This window comes from Zonotrichia albicollis, chromosome 16 (genome assembly GCF_047830755.1).
Source record: "Zonotrichia albicollis isolate bZonAlb1 chromosome 16, bZonAlb1.hap1, whole genome shotgun sequence".
Taxonomy (NCBI): Eukaryota; Metazoa; Chordata; class Aves; order Passeriformes; family Passerellidae; genus Zonotrichia; species Zonotrichia albicollis.
In genome coordinates, this window is record NC_133834.1 from 15,108,182 (window position 1) to 15,125,633 (window position 17,452).

At 53.6% G+C, this 17,452-nt stretch overlaps 2 protein-coding genes across 3 annotated transcripts in view; one reads left to right on the top strand and one right to left on the bottom strand.

Annotated features, from left to right (window-relative positions):
• SEC14L5 (SEC14 like lipid binding 5) overlaps window positions 1-2,135 on the top strand; it is a 39,516-nt gene extending 37,381 nt beyond the window's left edge. For both annotated transcript variants that reach the window (XM_074552550.1, XM_074552551.1), the window contains exon 17: window positions 299-2,135. In XM_074552550.1, coding sequence (XP_074408651.1) covers window positions 299-404 — 106 coding nt within the window. In that variant the 3' untranslated portion in view covers window positions 405-2,135. The remainder of the gene's footprint in view (window positions 1-298) is intronic.
• A 2,422-nt stretch (window positions 2,136-4,557) lies between these two features.
• Window positions 4,558-16,453, bottom strand: NAGPA (N-acetylglucosamine-1-phosphodiester alpha-N-acetylglucosaminidase). Its single transcript, XM_074552552.1, has 11 exons — window positions 16,250-16,453; window positions 15,543-16,028; window positions 11,872-12,011; window positions 10,836-10,944; window positions 10,283-10,411; window positions 9,342-9,550; window positions 8,598-8,645; window positions 8,151-8,279; window positions 6,768-6,899; window positions 6,563-6,617; window positions 4,558-6,044 (listed from the first exon to the last, which is right to left on the bottom strand). The coding sequence occupies exons 1-11, from the start codon at window positions 16,411-16,413 to the stop codon at window positions 5,810-5,812; spliced, it is 1,836 nt and encodes a 611-aa protein (XP_074408653.1). The 5' UTR covers window positions 16,414-16,453; the 3' UTR covers window positions 4,558-5,809.
• Window positions 16,454-17,452: the final 999 nt, after the last annotated feature.

Genomic DNA, 17,452 nt, shown 5'->3' on the forward strand with positions numbered 1-17,452 from the left:
GCCCTTGGGTTCCCAAGGCTGCATTTGGAGTGTTCTGGAGCTTTCCTTTCACCTCTGAGGCTCCAGCTGTGTCCCTTTCCCCAGAACAATACTCAGAGACAAGGAATAATATCTGTAAATGGGAAAAAATGTCTCTGATTGATTAATTTTTCATCATGACACAGAGATTCTTAGAGAGCAAGTGGGAAATGATGGGCCAAAAAGCAATTGTGCAAGTGTTAGAGAGTGGGAGCTGATCTGTGGGAGGAATCCCTCAATGCAGCCTTGCTAACAGCACATCTGTTCTGTCCCATGCCAGGGGATCCATGTCCAGCCTGGAATCCTGCACCAGTGGCTTTTCCCAGCTGAGTGGAGTCACCACATCTTCCAGCCAGTCCCAGAGCAGCTCCCACCTCTCCAGATAGCAGAGCCAGGGCTGCAGCACCAGGGGCACCCAAACCAAAGAGCTCCAGGGCTGAGCCGTGGGGCAGCCACAGCCATTTGGACACAGAGAGGCCTCTGGGGGCTGCTTCAACCACAAAAACTGAAATTCCAAGGGCAGGTTTAGGGGTTTGGGCTCAGCTGCCTGCTCCTCAGTAGCCTCCTTCACCACCTGTGGGTTTGCAGGACCCCACTCCACTCCAAAGGGCTCTTTTCAGTTCTTTCCCCCAGAGGAGGCTGATGTTGCCTTACCTGCTGCCTCTTGAGGGAATTCCTGGGGGGCAAAACAAGGGAATGTCCTGGGTGCCCACAGGGTTCTGCTGCCACCCTGGGCAGTCAGGGGGGCATTCCAGGGGCAGGGCCTTGGCAGGAACTGCCAACACCTGGCTACAGGCAGCATGGCTCAGAAATCACTTCCAGGCCAGACCAAAAACTCTCCTGGTCTGGCAGGATGCTCTGGGAAATGTGTTGGATTTTTGTAACCCTGCTGAGAAACAAAGTTAAAAGGTTTTGGGTTTTTTTTGTTTTTTTTTTTAGAAATTCCAGGCATTGAATCTGCCTGCAGTGAGTGGCATCTTCCAAACTATTGTTTCTTTTTACTCAGGTTTACAGCAATAATGGGTAGGTCTGTCCCATTCCCAAGTGGATGGGAACTGAATCCAGTCCTAAAGGGCTAAACAAAGCAATATTTGATTTCCTGTAGGCACAAGATTTCCTGGCAGTATTACAGAACTTGCTTCTTCTAAACATGAGCTCACTTGAAACCATTCAGAGAGGCATGTATGTGTGTAAGCACTTACTGAAGCCTATTTATTCTATACTAGCTTATTTTAAATTAATTTTTAACTTATTATGTCAGAAATGACTATTTATTAAATACAGTCACCTTTTTTAATGGGATGAACTTTGTTTTAGAAAGGAATAATTGATTGTCTTCAATCCCAAGCAATCTTTCTGCTTGGGTCCTGATCTTTGTGATCAGTGGATGTTTTTGCAAAAGGGCTGCATTGGGTAAGGGCTTGTGTCACCTTCCTTGCAAGGAAAGGTGAGAGTCCAGTGCTTTTTTAGATTGTTTTTTAGGATTAAGAAACGAGGATATAGTTCAGGAGTTGGCATAAAGATGCACTGTCTTCCTACACACCAAAAATGCCACGTTTGTCCCTAATCTCTGATTGTTCCTGTAGTCAGGTTGGGGAGCAAAGTTATCCATGTTCTTGTCCAGGTGAAAAAATGATGAGAGCAGGTGTCAAAACTCACCAAGTTTTTATTCAGGAATCTGTGAAGTTGTTCCTTCCCACCCTGTTTTTTTATAATCACTGGTTTTGAAGTACCAGGCTCTGCCAAATGAGAAAAGAGCCAAAATATTTGGGACAATGGGAGACCAAGAACTTGACGTGGGGTTTTTTAAGGATTGGAGCCAAGGGAATCACTCTGCACCTTGCATCTCTCCCTGTGAACAGGTAACTTGGTTATGTAGAGCTCAGGGAAGTTCTGATTTCCAGTTCTCAGTTGTTCCATAGACTTTCATGTTTCTCCCAGACAAATGAAACTTCTGTCTCTGGCATTTCAGCATAACTGGAGTCTGATAAAGAGGGACAAATGTAAATGTAATTCCTACATTTCCTCTGGAAAGTCAGGAATTCTGGAAGCAGAAGTGCATGTGTGTATCCCTCATGGAAAATCCTTGACCCAGAATAAAATCTAATTTAGAAACAGTTTCAGTCTCCCAAAGCCTCAGGAGCAAACCCAGCCCTGTCCCCCTGTGCTGTTTCAGGATTTTACCTTCCCTTCTCACGTGGTTGCTCACATCCTGTTCCTGGGTTTGCTCTGGGTAAGAATCTCTTCCTTTGCCCTGAATTTGGTTTTTTTTGGTAATTTTGTTTTGAAATGTGGGATGTGCTGTTTTCTGCTCACCAGAAGTTTGACTTTTGTCAGTGGAGGAATTTGGCCCTGGCAGATCTCTGAAGGGTGAGGTCAGGGCTGGTTCCACAGGGTGTTCCTGCTCTGGGGACATCCCAATCCCAGTTTTTCCTCTTGTCCCTTGGCAGTCCCACTCCTCTGCCCATCAGGGATCGTGCACAGGTTTGTGAAGCAGATTGTGACCTCTCCAGGCTGCCTGCTTTATCCCACCTGACAATTTACTCTGAAATCAATTTACATAATTCAGTATTTTTTCCTTTTTCTCCTGAATATTAACAGGAGAAAGGAAACAACAGCCTGGATGCTGTGCTGTGCTTTCTAAACCTGACCTTGTGAACTGCAGATCCCAGAGACACAGAATTCTTCTACATCACCTTTTCCCCCTCAAACTACATCAGTGTGCTTAGAAAATAAACTCAGAGTTTTCTTCACAGTGAGCTGAGTCTGGGAGGGATTTTGGACCCTCAGAAATCAGAACTTGGGCAATGGGCTCATTGTGGGTGGTGCAGCAAAGCCCTCCCAGCAGCGAGGCTGCTGAGCTCGGGCTGTGTGCAGGGAAGGAGCTGCTGGGTAAAAAGTGGCTCCCAGGAACCTGGGGCTGTCCCTGGTTCAGATATTCCCTATGCAAACACAACACCTACCTCAGAGCTGGTGCCATGCGCGTGGGGGCAGGGCAGGGCAGGATGCTGTGCCACGGGTGGCACCTGCATTGCCAGAGCTCTCCAGGTGTGCCCCATTCCATGCGCTGGGAAGGGCAAACAGAGCCCGAGGGGGGATGGATGGATGTTGGATGGCCTCAGCTGCGGTTCAGGGCACGGTCTGAGCCGGGTTTTGCTGCTCTCCGCTGGAGGAGGAGGAGAAGGGCTGAGCCCCGGGGCACAGGGGCGGCTCCAGCCCCGCAGGTGGCACCGGAGCCGGGAGCGCTGGGAGTCGGCTCGGGGCTCTCAGGGAGGCACCAGAACAGCTCCGTGATTCCTGAGCTCATTCCACAGCTCCTGAGCTCAGCTTGGCCATTCCTCAGCTCCTGAGCTCAGCTCAGTGATTCCACAGCTCCTGAACTCAGCTCATTCCACAGCTCCTGAGCTCTGCTCAGTGATTCCTGAGCTCAGCTCAGCCATTCCTCAGCTCCTGAGCTCACTGTTGGGAGCAATTCCTGACACTGAGCAGTCCAGGCACTCCCAAGTGCCTGAGATGCAGCTGTGCTCCCTGCTCAGCCACTCTGGTTCTGTCTGTTCCTTTTCAGGAACTGTGAATAACAATTTGTAATCCCAGTTTGGTTTGTTGGCAGATTCAGAAAATGCCATAATCCACTCTCAGTTCCCAGCAGGAATTGGTGAGCCCAGCTGCCACCACACTGGGCTGAGGCCAGCCCTGCTCCAGGCAGGGAATCCCTCATTTCTAAAGGCATTTTATGAGCTCACACTGCTTTCATGTCCCAAATGTTTGTACTGTGAGCAATTAATGCAAGGAACAGCTATTAGAGATTGACTTGACAGCAGCTGTCAAAGATTCCTGCATGCAATTGGCTTTAATATTCCTCCAACACATTTGTGATGCTCCTTACATCTGATTATTTCTCTCTTGGAAGGTGAAATTGGAGTCAAGTCACATTTGCTGGCTTTTAGTGACACCACCACCCCCTTCCAAGCTTTCAGTTACACCTAAGTTAAATGGGCATTAATTAAGTTTTTTAGCAGCACTTACTTTCTCTCCTTTGCAGCTGGCTTTGGTTTTATATACTGAAATCCTCATTTTTCTCAGCCAAAACCCTCAAACCTCCTGTAAGAGCCCACTGCAGGGCACTGAAGAAACAGATGTCCTCCTGTGATGGTGTCTGTGTGTCCTGGTAGAGCTGTACTTTTGGGTATGTGAGAAATAAAACATCTCTGAGAACATGTGGAATTGTTTGATTCAACTGGTGAAAGTGCAGGGCAGTGAAAATTCAAGCCTGTGTGCTGCTCTCTTTGCCCACAGAAGCAGAGGTAATGCTTGTATTCACTTTTTCCTGCTTTTAAACTAAAATGTTTGGGTTTTTTTCTACAGAACCAGCATCTTGTGTTTAATTTCCTAACACGGAGTGGGCTGGAACAGCACATCCTGCAGTGTGGGTGTTATTAAACATAAAAGAGCCCCTGGGTTCCACTGGGGGCTGAGGTTAGCTGGAAAGGATCAGCTCCTTCTGCAGCTGCACATCAGGAATTCTGAATTTCAGGCAGGTAGCACTAAAAGACTTTATTCAAGTTTCAAATAAACTTCTGTAAATCATAGAAAAATAGATTCTCTTGGTTACAGGCTGATTTGGTGCCAACACTGGCACAGAAAATACACATCCTTTACTTGGAGAGGTAAAAAGGGAGTGAGTGCATAAAGGTGTGTGGGGCTCAGACAGGCTCTCACCCCTCTGCAGCATCCAGGGGCTTGGCCAAGGCTGGTTCCCTCACGGGGCAGCAAATTCCAACACTGTTTGAGTGGAACTGTGCAAGGATTTGTTCCACATTTCCAGAGGAGGAGCTCGGGGTGCTGGCTGGGCTGGAGCCCTTGCTGGGGCAGGGCAGCCCAGGCTGTGCCATGCCAGCCATGCCAGGCTGTTCCTGTCTGTGCCATGCCAGCCATGCCAGGCTGTTCCTGTCTGTTCCATGCCAGCCATGCCAGGCTGTTCCTGTCTGTGCCATGCCAGCCATGCCAGGCTGGCCTTGTCTGTGCCATTCCAGCCATGCCAGGCTGTTCCTGTCTGTGCCCTCCCCCTCAGGGACAGCTCCAGGCTGTGCCAGGGTCCCTCAGAGCTGGGCAGAGCCTTTGGCTGCTGGGAGCTGGAGAGATGCACAAATGGAAGCTGGAGCTGAGAGGGCTTTCCTGGTGCTGTGCTGCAGGAGCTGCCCCAAAGCACAGCACTCAGCACCCTCTGGGGCTGCTCTGGCCTGAGGATGGGTGAGAAAACCCCCCAGCCCTGCAGGGCTGTCACAACCCTGTGTCACCCCTGAGCCACCACCACGGCTGGCACAGGAGGGCTCTGCTGGCACTGGCTGCTGCACCTGCTTCAACGTTTCAGAACAAACTTTTGGTCACTTTCCTGATTAAAATCAGCTTAGCAAGGAAGAACAGACACTGATTAATACCCTTAAACCCAGCTTTGTACTAGAGGCAGCTTAGCATCTTAAAAAGCACTGCTCAGGTGAGCAGGGATCTTTTGGAGGTGCTGACTTGCATCCCTCACCTGTTTGCCTTCAGTTCTGGAAGGAACCAGCCCATCTCCTTTGCTGCTGCAGCTGTGGAATCCCCTCACCCAAGGGATGTCCTGCATCCCCTGATGCTGCAGGGCAGCACAGGAAAGGAAAGCACAGCCACAACAGGGCAGTTCTGGGCTGAGGCTCCCAGTGGGAACAGCCCCAGTCGCAGTCAGTGCTGAGGGGCAATGCAGGGTGAAATCCTCATCCCATCCATGATTCTAAAGGAACTCTTGGTTTGGCTCCTAAGTGTCCTCGGGCTCCTGGGTGTCCTCAGGCTCCTGAAGGTGCTTGTGGTGCCAGGCAGCAGAGGCGGGGCTGTGAGGGCGGTCCCCGTTGATGTCCCGCAGGGGGAGGTAGCGATAGTCGCGATAGTCACGGTGCTGCCGCCGCCGCCCCTGCAGCAGCAGCCCCACGTTCCCCAGGGCACTCAGCACCAGCAGCAGGGCCAGGGCAGAGCTCAGGGAGAGCCACGAGCTCCTGTGGGACACAAACCACAGCACCAACAGGTCCCCTGTGTGCCCAAGGATTGCCCTCCCTGCTGTGTGTTCCCCAGCTTGTGGGCCTGCTCTCAGGACAGAACCATGGAATCGTTATGGCTGGAAAAACCCTCCAACATCATCGAGTCCAAACATTGTCCCAGCACTGCCAAGGCCACACTGACCCATGGCCCCAACTGCCACATCCACGTGGCTTCTAAATCCCTCCAGGGATGGGGACTCTGCCACCCCCCGGGCACCTGTGCCAGCGCCTCACCATCCTTCTGTGAAGGAATTTCCCCAATATCCAATCTAAACTTCTCCTGGCACAGCTTGAGGCCGTTTCCCCTTGTCCTGTCCCTGTTCCCTGGGAGCAGAGTCCCAGCCACCCTGGCTGTCCCCTCCTGTCAGGAGCTGTGCAGAGCCACAAGGGCCCCCTGAGCCTCCTTTCCTGCAGACTGAACACCCCCCATGCTCTGTGGCAGCCTCTGAGATGCACAGTGAGCACCAAACACTTACTCTGACAGAAAGAACTTGTCTTTGCTCTTTTCCTGGGAAGCCAAGCACTGTCCAGCTGGAAAACAAAGAGGGAAGGAAGGTGGGGCAGGGTGTAAAATTCCACTAAAAAGAGCAAGGTTAAGCAAAGCTGGTGACTGAGCAAACACCATTCAGCACTAAAGCTGCTGTTCCAATTTTACTGAAAGCCCAGCCCCGGCAGGGATACCTGTGTGCAGGAGCTGCTGCAGCGCCCCGTGCTGGCTGATGTTGCAGCTGCCGCTCTCGGGGTCACAGGGACACGAGTGGTCACACGCACAGCGGCTCCGGCAGCTCGGCCCAAACCAGCCCGGGGGACACTCTGGGGACGGCATCACACAGGGATCGGTCATTGCCGCGGCTCCGCCTGCCCCGGGAGCACCCAGGCTGCGGCTGCAGCTCCCTCAGCTCAGCCGAGCCCGCAGCAGCCCGGGAGCACCGTGCTGGAGGTCAGGGCTGCTCCTTGGTGGGCTTCAGAGGGAAGTTTGTGTAGAACTGGGATCACACAATCATGGAATGGCTATTGGAGTTGAAAGGGACTTTAGAGCTCCTCTTGTCCCTGTTCCATGAGCAGGGACATCTCCCACTATCCCATCCAACCTGGCCTTGGACATTTCCAGGGTTGCCCAGCCACAGCTGCTCTGGGCAACATCTCTGGGATGGGATTGGCTGTGTTCCCAGGCTGGAACAGAGCATCCCTGACAGAATCAGGAAATTCACACCCCTCTGTAATTCAATCATTCACTCAGACACAGGGGACCTGCAGTGGTTACACCAGGCAGAACACTCAGCCCTGGCACAGGCAGTGTGAGGGTGGAAGGCAGGACAGCCCTGAGGAGCATTCCCCAGGCTCTGACTGCATCACCTGAAGCCTGGGTACAGCAGGGCCTGGTGCAACACCCTGGAGCACAGGATGTTTTGTGGTCATTCAGGGGCTCTGGGAAAAAAATGCAGGAGACTAAACAGGAATCCACAATTCTCTGTTGAGGAAGCAAACTCCTCTTTCCTCTCTGCTCCTTCTGTCACAGACACATTTTATGAAAAATCCTTTCCTTAAGATTTTTTTCTCCTGAGAAGCTGAGAGGCCTCAAGAACAAAATGTAATCATTGATTATCTGCTGCTGTGGAATGCAACAGGTGGATCTGTGATTGGTCTCATGTGGTTGTTTCTAATTAATGGCCAATCACAGCCCAGCTGTCTCAGACTCTCAGTCAGTCACAAGATTTTATTATAATTCCATTCCTTCCTTGGCTTACTAGCCTTCTGATGAAATCCTTTCTTCTATTCTTTTAGTATCGTTTTAATATAATATATATATCATAAAATAATAAATTACCCTTCAGAAACATGGAGTCAGACCCTCGTGTCTTCCCTCATCCTGGCACCCCTGTGAACACCACCACACTCCTTCCTCTCCTTTTCAGCCCATTTGTGTGGGACAGGCAGGCCCAGAAGAGCCTGGAGCCAGCTGGTGATGTTCAGGCCTGAGCTCCCCGGGCAGAAGCGCCCCCAGGAGGTGGCTCAGAGGTGACACCGCGCTGTCCCAGCCCCAGAGGTGGCTGTGGCCCTTACCGTGCTCACAGCTGGCGCCGTAGAAGCCGGCAGGGCAGGAGCAGGCTCCGTGCACGGGGTCACAGGAGCTGCCGTGCTGGCACCGGCACCGCTGGCTGCAGGCCTGCCCGAAGGAGCCGGGAGCACACGCTGCGGGACACAAACAGAGATGGCACCAGGGCAGGGGTGAGCAGTGCCAGCACACAGCCACAGCCCACCCTGGGGAGGGATGCTCCCACCAGCTGAGTGTGTGCCCTGAACAAGGAGCAAGGACTCGAGTGTCTCCCACCAAGCCAACTGTGATGCCCCAGCTGCATTGGACTCATTCAAACTGCCAGAAAAGAGCAGCCCAGCCCACAGGGAGCCTCTCCCTTCCCTGCTGTCCCCTGGGGCAGGCAGCTGCTGGAAGTGGCTCCCACTGCCCCTCGCTGGCTGTGCAGAGGCAGGGGAGCAGCAGGCAGGGTTTACCTTCAGTGCAGTTGCTGCCAGTCCAGCCGGCGTCACAGAGGCATCCAGCTATGCAAACACAGAACAGGCATTACTGACAACAACAACACACAGGCAGGCAGCAAGGACCTGAAATTAGGAGCCTCTGCCTCTGGAGGTGCCCTCTTACCCCTGCCAGAAGAGGAACCCTGCACTCACACAAAGGGTGGGTTCACACCCCCCTCCCCAGCTGCAAATGCTGCAGAATCCCTGATGGCATTCCCTGGGACCAGCTCTGGGGCAACACCTGCACCCAGCAAGCTCTCATTCACTTGAATGAGAGGAACAGGGTGACAGGGATGGGCACAGAGGGGCAGAAGCTGGGGACACACATTCCAGCAATCCCTAGGCTCAGATTCATGCAAGAGTAGCAACTGCACACTTGAAAAACTTATAAAGTAGGAGAGGGAGGTGAAGAAGGAACAGTAAGGGGAGGGGAGAGAAGCAGCTGCTGTCACACAACATAATACACAGCCCTGCCCATCAGCAGCCTCACAAAAACCCAGAGCACAACCCTGGAGCAGAAAAGGAAACTGAGGCACAGAGCTGCCTCCTAAAGGCAACGTATTCTGACCACCTGTGCCTCGGATGCTCTGGAGAGCAGAAGCAGCCCCACGCACCCACCCAGCTGCTGCCTGGCACTCCACATTCCCCCGGGACATTCCCCGGGAGGCACGGCCAGGCCCTGCCCGCTCCCACCCCGGTGCCAGCGGCACGGGCGCTCACCGGCGCTGCAGACGCCGCGCAGGCTGCAGTTGGCAGGGCCGCAGTCCAAGGTGTCGCAGGCGGGTCCCGCCCAGAAGGGGCTGTGGCAGCGGCACCGCCCGGCCTCGCACAGCCCGTGGCCGCTGCAGTCGGGCGGGTCACAGCCCGGCTCGTGCACGCACAGCACGGTGGAGATGCTCCGGGGACAGCGCCACATGCCGTCAAAGGAGCTGGGGACGGCAGAGGGGACAGCGTGAGCTCGCCCTGCGCTGCCCAGCACAACCAACAGCCCTTACACAACCCAGAGATTCCTTCCTGAGCCACGCTGCCAAACATCAACAGTAATACTGGGCAAATATAAGCATCAAACTGCACTGCAGTCAATGTTTTACCTGAGTTCTAAATCCCATCTGATAGGTATCATTTCAAACATGGAATTACAGAAGCAACAGTCCCAAATTCCCTCATTTTGGCACACATTTTCTTCAATGTTATTCGCTTTGATATACATTATATATGGCAACTGAATGCTAAATCCCTTCATGTTTACAGTCAGAACCGACTAAAAAGTTGAATTTAAAACAAAATATTCTTTAGATTCCTTCCAATGAGGAAGGACAGAGTCTCCCAGTCAGTGTTTCTCTTCCATGATAATAAGCTGCTGACAGATCTCTGCTAATTCCCCTGGATGTGCAGCTCTGAATCTCCCAGACTAAGATCTGCTGCCTTATCCCATTCCCCCATCAGCCACTCAGTCACAGCCACAGCTTTGCTGCCTGTCTGCAACCAGCTCAGCTTTAATCCTGGATGACTAAGTGGAAAAAACATGGAGTCACTCAATCTCTTTAAACCCTAGAGCTGCTCTCTCCTGCCTTTGCTGTGCCCTCCCAGGCTGTGGGCTGGGCTCTGCAGGCTGGCAGGAGCTGCAGGGCCTGGGCAGAGGCAGCAGCAGCAGCACCTACCAGTGCTCAGAGGGGTAGTTGGCCAGGGTCCCGTTCAGGACCAGCGTGGCAGAGCCTCCCCCATCCAGGTTGATGGCGTTGATGAGTCCCTGCTGCTTCAGGAATTCTGCCATTTCCCACAGGCTGACCCTGCAAAGCAGAGGTTGGTTGGTGGTTTGCCTTCAGTGAAGCTGTTAGGTCAGCAGCTTGCTGCTGTCTGTGCTGGAAGGGGAAGCTCTCCCATCCCAGACCGCTTTTGGTGACTCTGAATGAGGGGAACTCCCCAGCAGCCAGAGGCAAGTGCAGGGCAGAAGACCTGCATGGAGACAATATGTGGATGTATAAATAAGGGGAGTCTGGTCAACTTCAGGGCTCTGCCAATGCAAGAGAAGACAGTTTTTAGTGACATGAGCCAGATTCGATGAAAGGCAGCTAAGGGGAAAGTGCAGGAGCTGAGCCTTTTCTGTGAACCTTTTCTGGCTCCCCTGAGCTCTGCAAGGCTCAGCTTTAAAACAAGTCCCTGACAGCTGCAGAGCCCTGCAGCCCCAGGAACTGAGGAATTCCCCAGCCTTACCCTCTGGACTCTGTCTGTCCATCCACATGGACCAGGACCAGGCGGCCCTGGCGGTCGTGTCCCACGGCAGTCCTGGCTGAGATCACATTGATGAACTTGTCGAAGGTTCCTGCAGCACAGGGAACAATTCCCACTCAGCTGGGGCACACAACGGGCTGCTGAGACACACCTGGCTGCAAAGAGCTCCCAGCAAGGGCCTCATCTGAACTGAGACACAGGGAGAGCACAGCCCAGCTCCTCTCGTTCATCCAAGCCCTATAAAAGGGCTCTTGATTAAGCTTTTGTCCAGCACAGGGATTCATAATCCCTTGGCTTCAAACTCCTGGAGGAGGCACCTGCTTTGAGTTTCTGGTTAGACAGGATGGGAATTGTTCCCTGTGAGGGTGGGCAGGCCCTGGCACAGGGTGCCCACCCTGCATCCCTGGCAGTGCCCAAGGCCAGGCTGGACAGGGCTTGGATTGACCTGGGATGGTGGAAGGTCCCTGCCATGGCAGGGGTGTGGAGTAGGATGGCCTTTAAGGTCCTTCCAACCCCAACTATTCCATGATTCTATGAAAGTTGGACCTCTTTGTGGCATTCACACTTTCTGTAAAATCCCTTCACCCAGGATTTTTCTCCTGGGAAGCTGAGAAGCCTCAGAGAAAAGAGAAACAATTCTTATCTAATTTGATTCTCCTGTGTTTTGCTCATGTGGAATGTGTTTGGAGATAGTTTACCACAGGTGATTGTTTTATTGGATTCTGCTGTGAGTTGTTTTCACTCTTTGACCAATCAGGGCTAAGCTGTGTTGGGACTCTGGAGAGAGTCACAAGTTTTCATTATTATCTTTTTAGCATTCTGTAAGTATCCTTTCTGTATTCTTTAGCATAGTTTAGTCTAGCATTCTTTAATATAATATAGTATCATAAAATGATAAATCAGCCTTCTGAGAACTTGGAGTCAGACTCATTCCTGCCTTCATCTGGGCCAACCCAAACCCAATTCCTGTTAAGTGCCCTTGTCCCTGGCAGGCTGCAGGCAGGCCCACAGCAGTTACCTGTGCTCTGGGTGTCCCCACACTCGGCTGCCCGGCTCTGGTTGATGTACAGCTCTCCATCCCTCAGCAGCCACACCACGCCGCTCACCAGCTGCACAAAGGGGTTGGACTGGTCCAGCACATCCTCCTCAGACAGGTACCTGGGAACAGAGGGCACCAGAATCCAACAATTCCCCCTCTCTGTTTCACTTAGAAGTTTTCATTTTCTTGTTGCTTACTTCTTGCGTTTTGTAACTCTATTGTAAAATTTCTGCTTATTATCTGTTGGAGACTTATTTGCACTAAAGTATTGCTATAGTATGGCACAGCAACTTAATGTTGTGAAGGTCTAATCTTTGAAAGAGATTTGAATCATGTTTGGTAATAGTCACAAGTCATTGTTCGAAAATCTCTGGTTGATTTTAAGGTTTTAATTCAAAACTTTCGTTCATGTCTATATTTTCATTTACTGCTTTCGTGAGATTTCGAACACTCTCTGTGCTTCTGCTTCTTAACTCTCTTGCTTGTATGACAAAAATTTTTCGGACTGTTTTGTTCATCATTCGCTGAACACAACAAAGTATACAAGGTACTACTATAAATATTAGTATTAGAACACTTAATACATAAAGATTTATCTTGCAAAGTTGCTTTAGCTAAGGTGTAAAACTACTTTTGAAACAAATCATCTAATTAGGAATTTCTATCTTCTTTAATTTGGGCTGTCAGATCTTTTAATTTTTGAATGCTTTTGTGAATGGATTTAGAATGGTCAGACAAATTCATACAACACAATCTTTTAAATTTTTCACAGCTATGCTCTTGTGTTAGTAAAAGAAAATCAATGGCTGCTCTGTTTTGAAGAGTAGCATGTCTAATACTATCAACATTGGTCAACATGTCACTGACTGCAGAGGATGTGGCATTAGCTTGTTTGCTCAGCCAGCATCCAACTCTATCTAATTTGTCTCAATGCTACTGCTGAAGCCTGACACCACAGGCACTACACACCACCTTAAAGCCTCTCCTGCTGCCAGCAGGCTCCTGAAGCTGGGAGAGGGCAGGAAAAGGCAGAATGAAGGACAGCTACATCCAAAACCAGGCCCAGCAGTGTGAAACAGCACTTGAGCAGCCAGAGCAGCCCCTGCTCTCTGATCTCTGCACAAACCCACAGCTAACCATGGTCCCAGGCCACTGTGCCTCACACAACGTGGCCAGGGGATCTGAGCCAGGGAAATGAACAGAAAGCATCTGGCAGAACACAAGGACAGAGCTGTGGAGAGTCTCAGTTCAGTCAAAGAGAATTCTCCCAGCCTTCAGGCCTGGGAAAGTTAGAGAGGAAGAATGAAAACAATTATTATCTCTCTTTCTGTTCACATTGTTTATAGATATGTATATCTTCACAGTGTGCTGTTCAAAGTCCACCAATAGTTGAAAGGTTTTTACTTTGAGACCAATTGGGTTTCACCTTAGTGATCCTGGTTATAAAAGGACACCAACCTCTTAATGAAATCTCTCTTTTTCACCTTCTGAACCATGGAGTCCTTTCATCCATCCCTGACTCAACAGTATCACAGAGCCACTGCCAAATACTCAGGGATCTGTGGAAGCAGCTGTAGCATCTTGCTGCCTGTCAGCTTCTATTCTCCAAAACTGTGACACCCAACAGCTTTGGAGAGCATTTGGAGCTGCAGCATCCAGCCTGCAGCAGCTGCACTGGGTGGCACCTGCTGCTTCCATCTGGGCAGGAGCTTCCCCTGCCCCTGCAGACAGCAAAAGGACAGCTCAGGTGCCACCTCCATGCCCAGGTGTTGTGTGTCACCACAGGGATATGGGGGATACAGGGGAACACCTGCCTCAGGGCAGCCTGGGCTGGGGGATGTCTGCAGCTGAGGGGTGGACAGCTGTGCTCTGCTTGTTGGGTTTAAAGGTGACTTTCTGATGTCTTGTGGGAGCTGGATGCTCAACTTTTGTTTGGCATCCGTGACTGTAGGCAAACAAAGCTTTGTGTAATTGCAAACACCTGAATGGAAAACATGCCAAACAAATTCCCTTTTCCCACGGGAAAGGAACAAGAAGACAGCATGAACGTGGCTGAAAGCAGATCAAACTACAAAACAGTTTGGGCAGGGAGTGACAGCTTTCAGAGCCTGGAGTCACCCACTGGCAGCCCAGGGAGCAGCAGCAGCTGTGCAGGGAGGGTGACTGCCCTGGGCTGTCCTGCTGGCCTGATGCAGGCTGAGAGTGAAGGAGTGAAGGACTTTCCCCCCTGTCCTGACAGCCAAAATGACTTACACCCAAACTATTTTTCTGATCGTGGTTTGGAAGGCACAAAGCCACCAAACACCACGACAGTTCCATTTAACAGGGACATCCTGCCAGAGCTGGGGAGCAGCAGGGCACAGCTGAGCTTAGGGACTCAACAGTGACCCTGAAATTGCTGTTGAGTTGAAGGACATGTCACTGACCCACCCAGCCCCTCTCTCACACAAATCAAGGCCATGGTGCTCAGGCCTGCCAGAATGGCTGCAGGATACAGCCCTGGCTTGGCACACTCAGTGCAGGGATCCTTCCTGAGGTCTGGGACTGAGCTACCAGAAGGGTGGAGATGCAAATTCCAGGCTGCTGCTGCATCTTCTGACACCAGCAGAAGGGTCCTGGGAACCCTTCTGGGCCTTTTAGGATCCTCCTGCTGGTGGGGAAGGGCAGCTCCTGGAGGCCTTGCACTCCAGAGAGCACTACAGTCTCTCAGTCGAATATTCTTCATCAGAAGGTGATTAAAACTTCTGTCTCCATCTTGGGGAGGGTCACATGCCCAGGTGGGCAAGAAAGCCAGTGACACCTGGCCTGAACCAGCCACAGTGTGGGCAGCAGGGCCAGGGCAGTGAGCATTCCCTGTGCTGGCACTGCTGGGACATCTCCAGTGCTGGGCCCCTCGTGACAGGCAGACACTGAGGGGCTGGAGCGTGTCCAGGGATGGGAACAGAGCTTGGAAGGGGCTGGAGCACCAGGAGGGGCTCAGCCTGGAGAAAAGGAGGCTCAGGAGGGACCTTGTGGCTCTTCACAGTTCCTGACAGGAGGGGGCAGCCAGGTGAGGGCTGGGCTCTGCTCCCAAGGGAACAGGACAGGAGGAGAGGGAATGGCCTTAGGCTGGGCCAGGGGAGGTTTAGGTTGAACATGGGGAACACATTTGCCCAGAGAGGATGTGTTGTCTCCATCCTTGGAGATGTTCAAACTCCAACCAGACATGGCTCTGAGCAGCCCACTCCATCCCACCTGTGCTGAGCAGGGTGCTGGATGAGGCACCTCCTGAGCTCCCTTCCAAACCCAGCCTTTCTGTAGTGCAGCCAGAGCACTCACACTGCACTCTGTGCCTCCTCTGTGGAAAACACAGAGCCCTCTCTCCTTCTACCCCACCCAGCGTCCCCAGTGCAAGCTGGAGAGGAGACACTGGAGCCCAAGCAGCTGGAGATCAGCACTTACTGAGCTTCTCTTCATCCCAGGACATGAGCCAAGGGCCACAGAGATAGCTCCACCAGTTACAGCTAGAACATCCCTAGCTTCAGCTTTCCAAATGAGCTTCTGCTCTAACTGGGGAGGCCAAGGAGGCAGTGCTGGGATGAGCTTCCTGCCCAGTAATGCCTGAAACTCTTCAGGCTGGAGAGCACTCTCCAAACACCCCCAGCTCTTACCCAAACACCATGGTGCCATCTTTGCGGATGCCAAACTGAGCGTTTTGCAGGCCTCCCGAGTCTCTCACCAGCCTCCCATCGCTCACAACATTCCCGAGGCACTCTCCAGTTTCCATGTCGAAGTACCCGCCGTTCTGGGCCACCAGACACTTCCTGAGCTTCGCAGTCTCCTCCACGGTGGCTCTGCGGCGAGCCCGGCAGCCGCCGGCCCCGCCCGGCTCCAGCACCGAGAAGGTGCTCAGGGGGTTCCTCACGAACGTGAAGTGCCCGTAGATCGCCTTGCGGTCGCTGCCCTCCGGGTGGATGTACGAGACAAACGTCCTGGTGACGGCCACCGGCCCGCCCGTGCTCTTGTCGCCGGGCCACGCTTCGTGGGTGAGGTTTCCGTACTTGACGGGCTGGCAGTCCCTGACGTGCCGGTGGCCGTGCCGGGGGCCGTGCTGCCCGGGCGGGTACGGCTGCAGCGGGGGCTCGCCGGGGCCGCTCCTGCAACGACAACACCCGGTTGTCCCAAGGCCGCACAGGCGTGGGGTGAGAGCGGCGCAGCTCGGGGTGGGCACGGCCTCGCTGGCACCCAGGCCCGCTTCTCCCGCGTTCCCGGTGAGACCCGCCGCGCTTCGAGGGCGGCCGGCCCGCCTGGCACCCGCTCCACCGGCCCGACCTCAGGGCACCGGGAGCCCCCGGACAGACGGTGCCCAGACACTCACCCGGCGCCGCGGGCCACCTGCAGCGAGACGAGCGCTGCCAACGCGGCCACCAGGACCGTCCCGACCCCTGCTCGCCCCGATCCCCGTCCCGGGGCCGGGCCCGCCCCGACCCCCGCCCGGCCGGGACCGCCACCCGCGGGCCCCGCCGTCCCACACGCCGCCATCTTGGCGGGCGCTCGGAGTCCGGGCGGCGGCACCGCCCCCTAGCGCCTGCCGGGGCGGGCGGGCGTGGGAGCGGGCCCCGGACCGGGACAGCTCCCACAGAGCCACGGGCGGGAACCGGGACAGCTCCCACAGGGAAACGGGCGGGGAACTAGGACAGCTCCCACAGGGAGACGGGAGGGGAACCGGGACAGCTCCCACAGAGAGACGGGCCGGGAACCGGGACAGCTCCCACAGGGACACGGGAGGGGAACTGGGACAGCTCCCACAGGGACACAGGCGGGAGCCGGCACAGCTCCCTCACGGACAGGGGCGGGAACCGGGACAGCTCCCACAGGGAGACGGGCCGGGAACCGGGACAGCTCCCACAGGAACATGGGCAGGGACAGCTCCCACAGGGACGCGGGCGGGAACCGGGACAGCTCCCACAGAGACGCGGGCCGAGGCTGGGACAGCTCCCACAGGGACACGGGCCGGGACCCCGGGCTCCGAGGGTCCGGCTCTCTCTCCACAGCACCTCTGACCCTCAGGGACAGCACAGCACTACGGCCCTTCCAGCCAGTGCACATCATCCCCCCCGCTCGGAGGATCGAGACTGTTTTCTAGAAGGGAAAAACAGGCACACTGAGGGAATGATGATGCTACATTGAAGCAGCTGTGGGTTATCCTGAATCTAACTTCAGTGAATCTAGGCACCTTCTAACACAAAACATTGCATGATTCTGTAAGTTACCAGAATCATGCAATCATCCAGCTCATCCCATCCCTGCCATGGCAGGGACACCTCCCACTGTCCCAGGCTGTTCCCAGCCCTGCCCAGCCTGGCCTTGGGCACTGCCAGGGATCCAGGGTGGGCACCCTGTGCCAGGGCCTGCCCACCCTCACAGGGAACAATTCCCAATTCCCAATATCCCATCCAGCCCTGCCCTCTGGCAGTGGGAGCCATTCCTCTTGTGCTATCACCACATTTTTTATCAGTGTTTATACTGCTGGAGTGGAATTTAATGGGGTGATAGTGACACTCAGCCTGCTCAGAGAGAG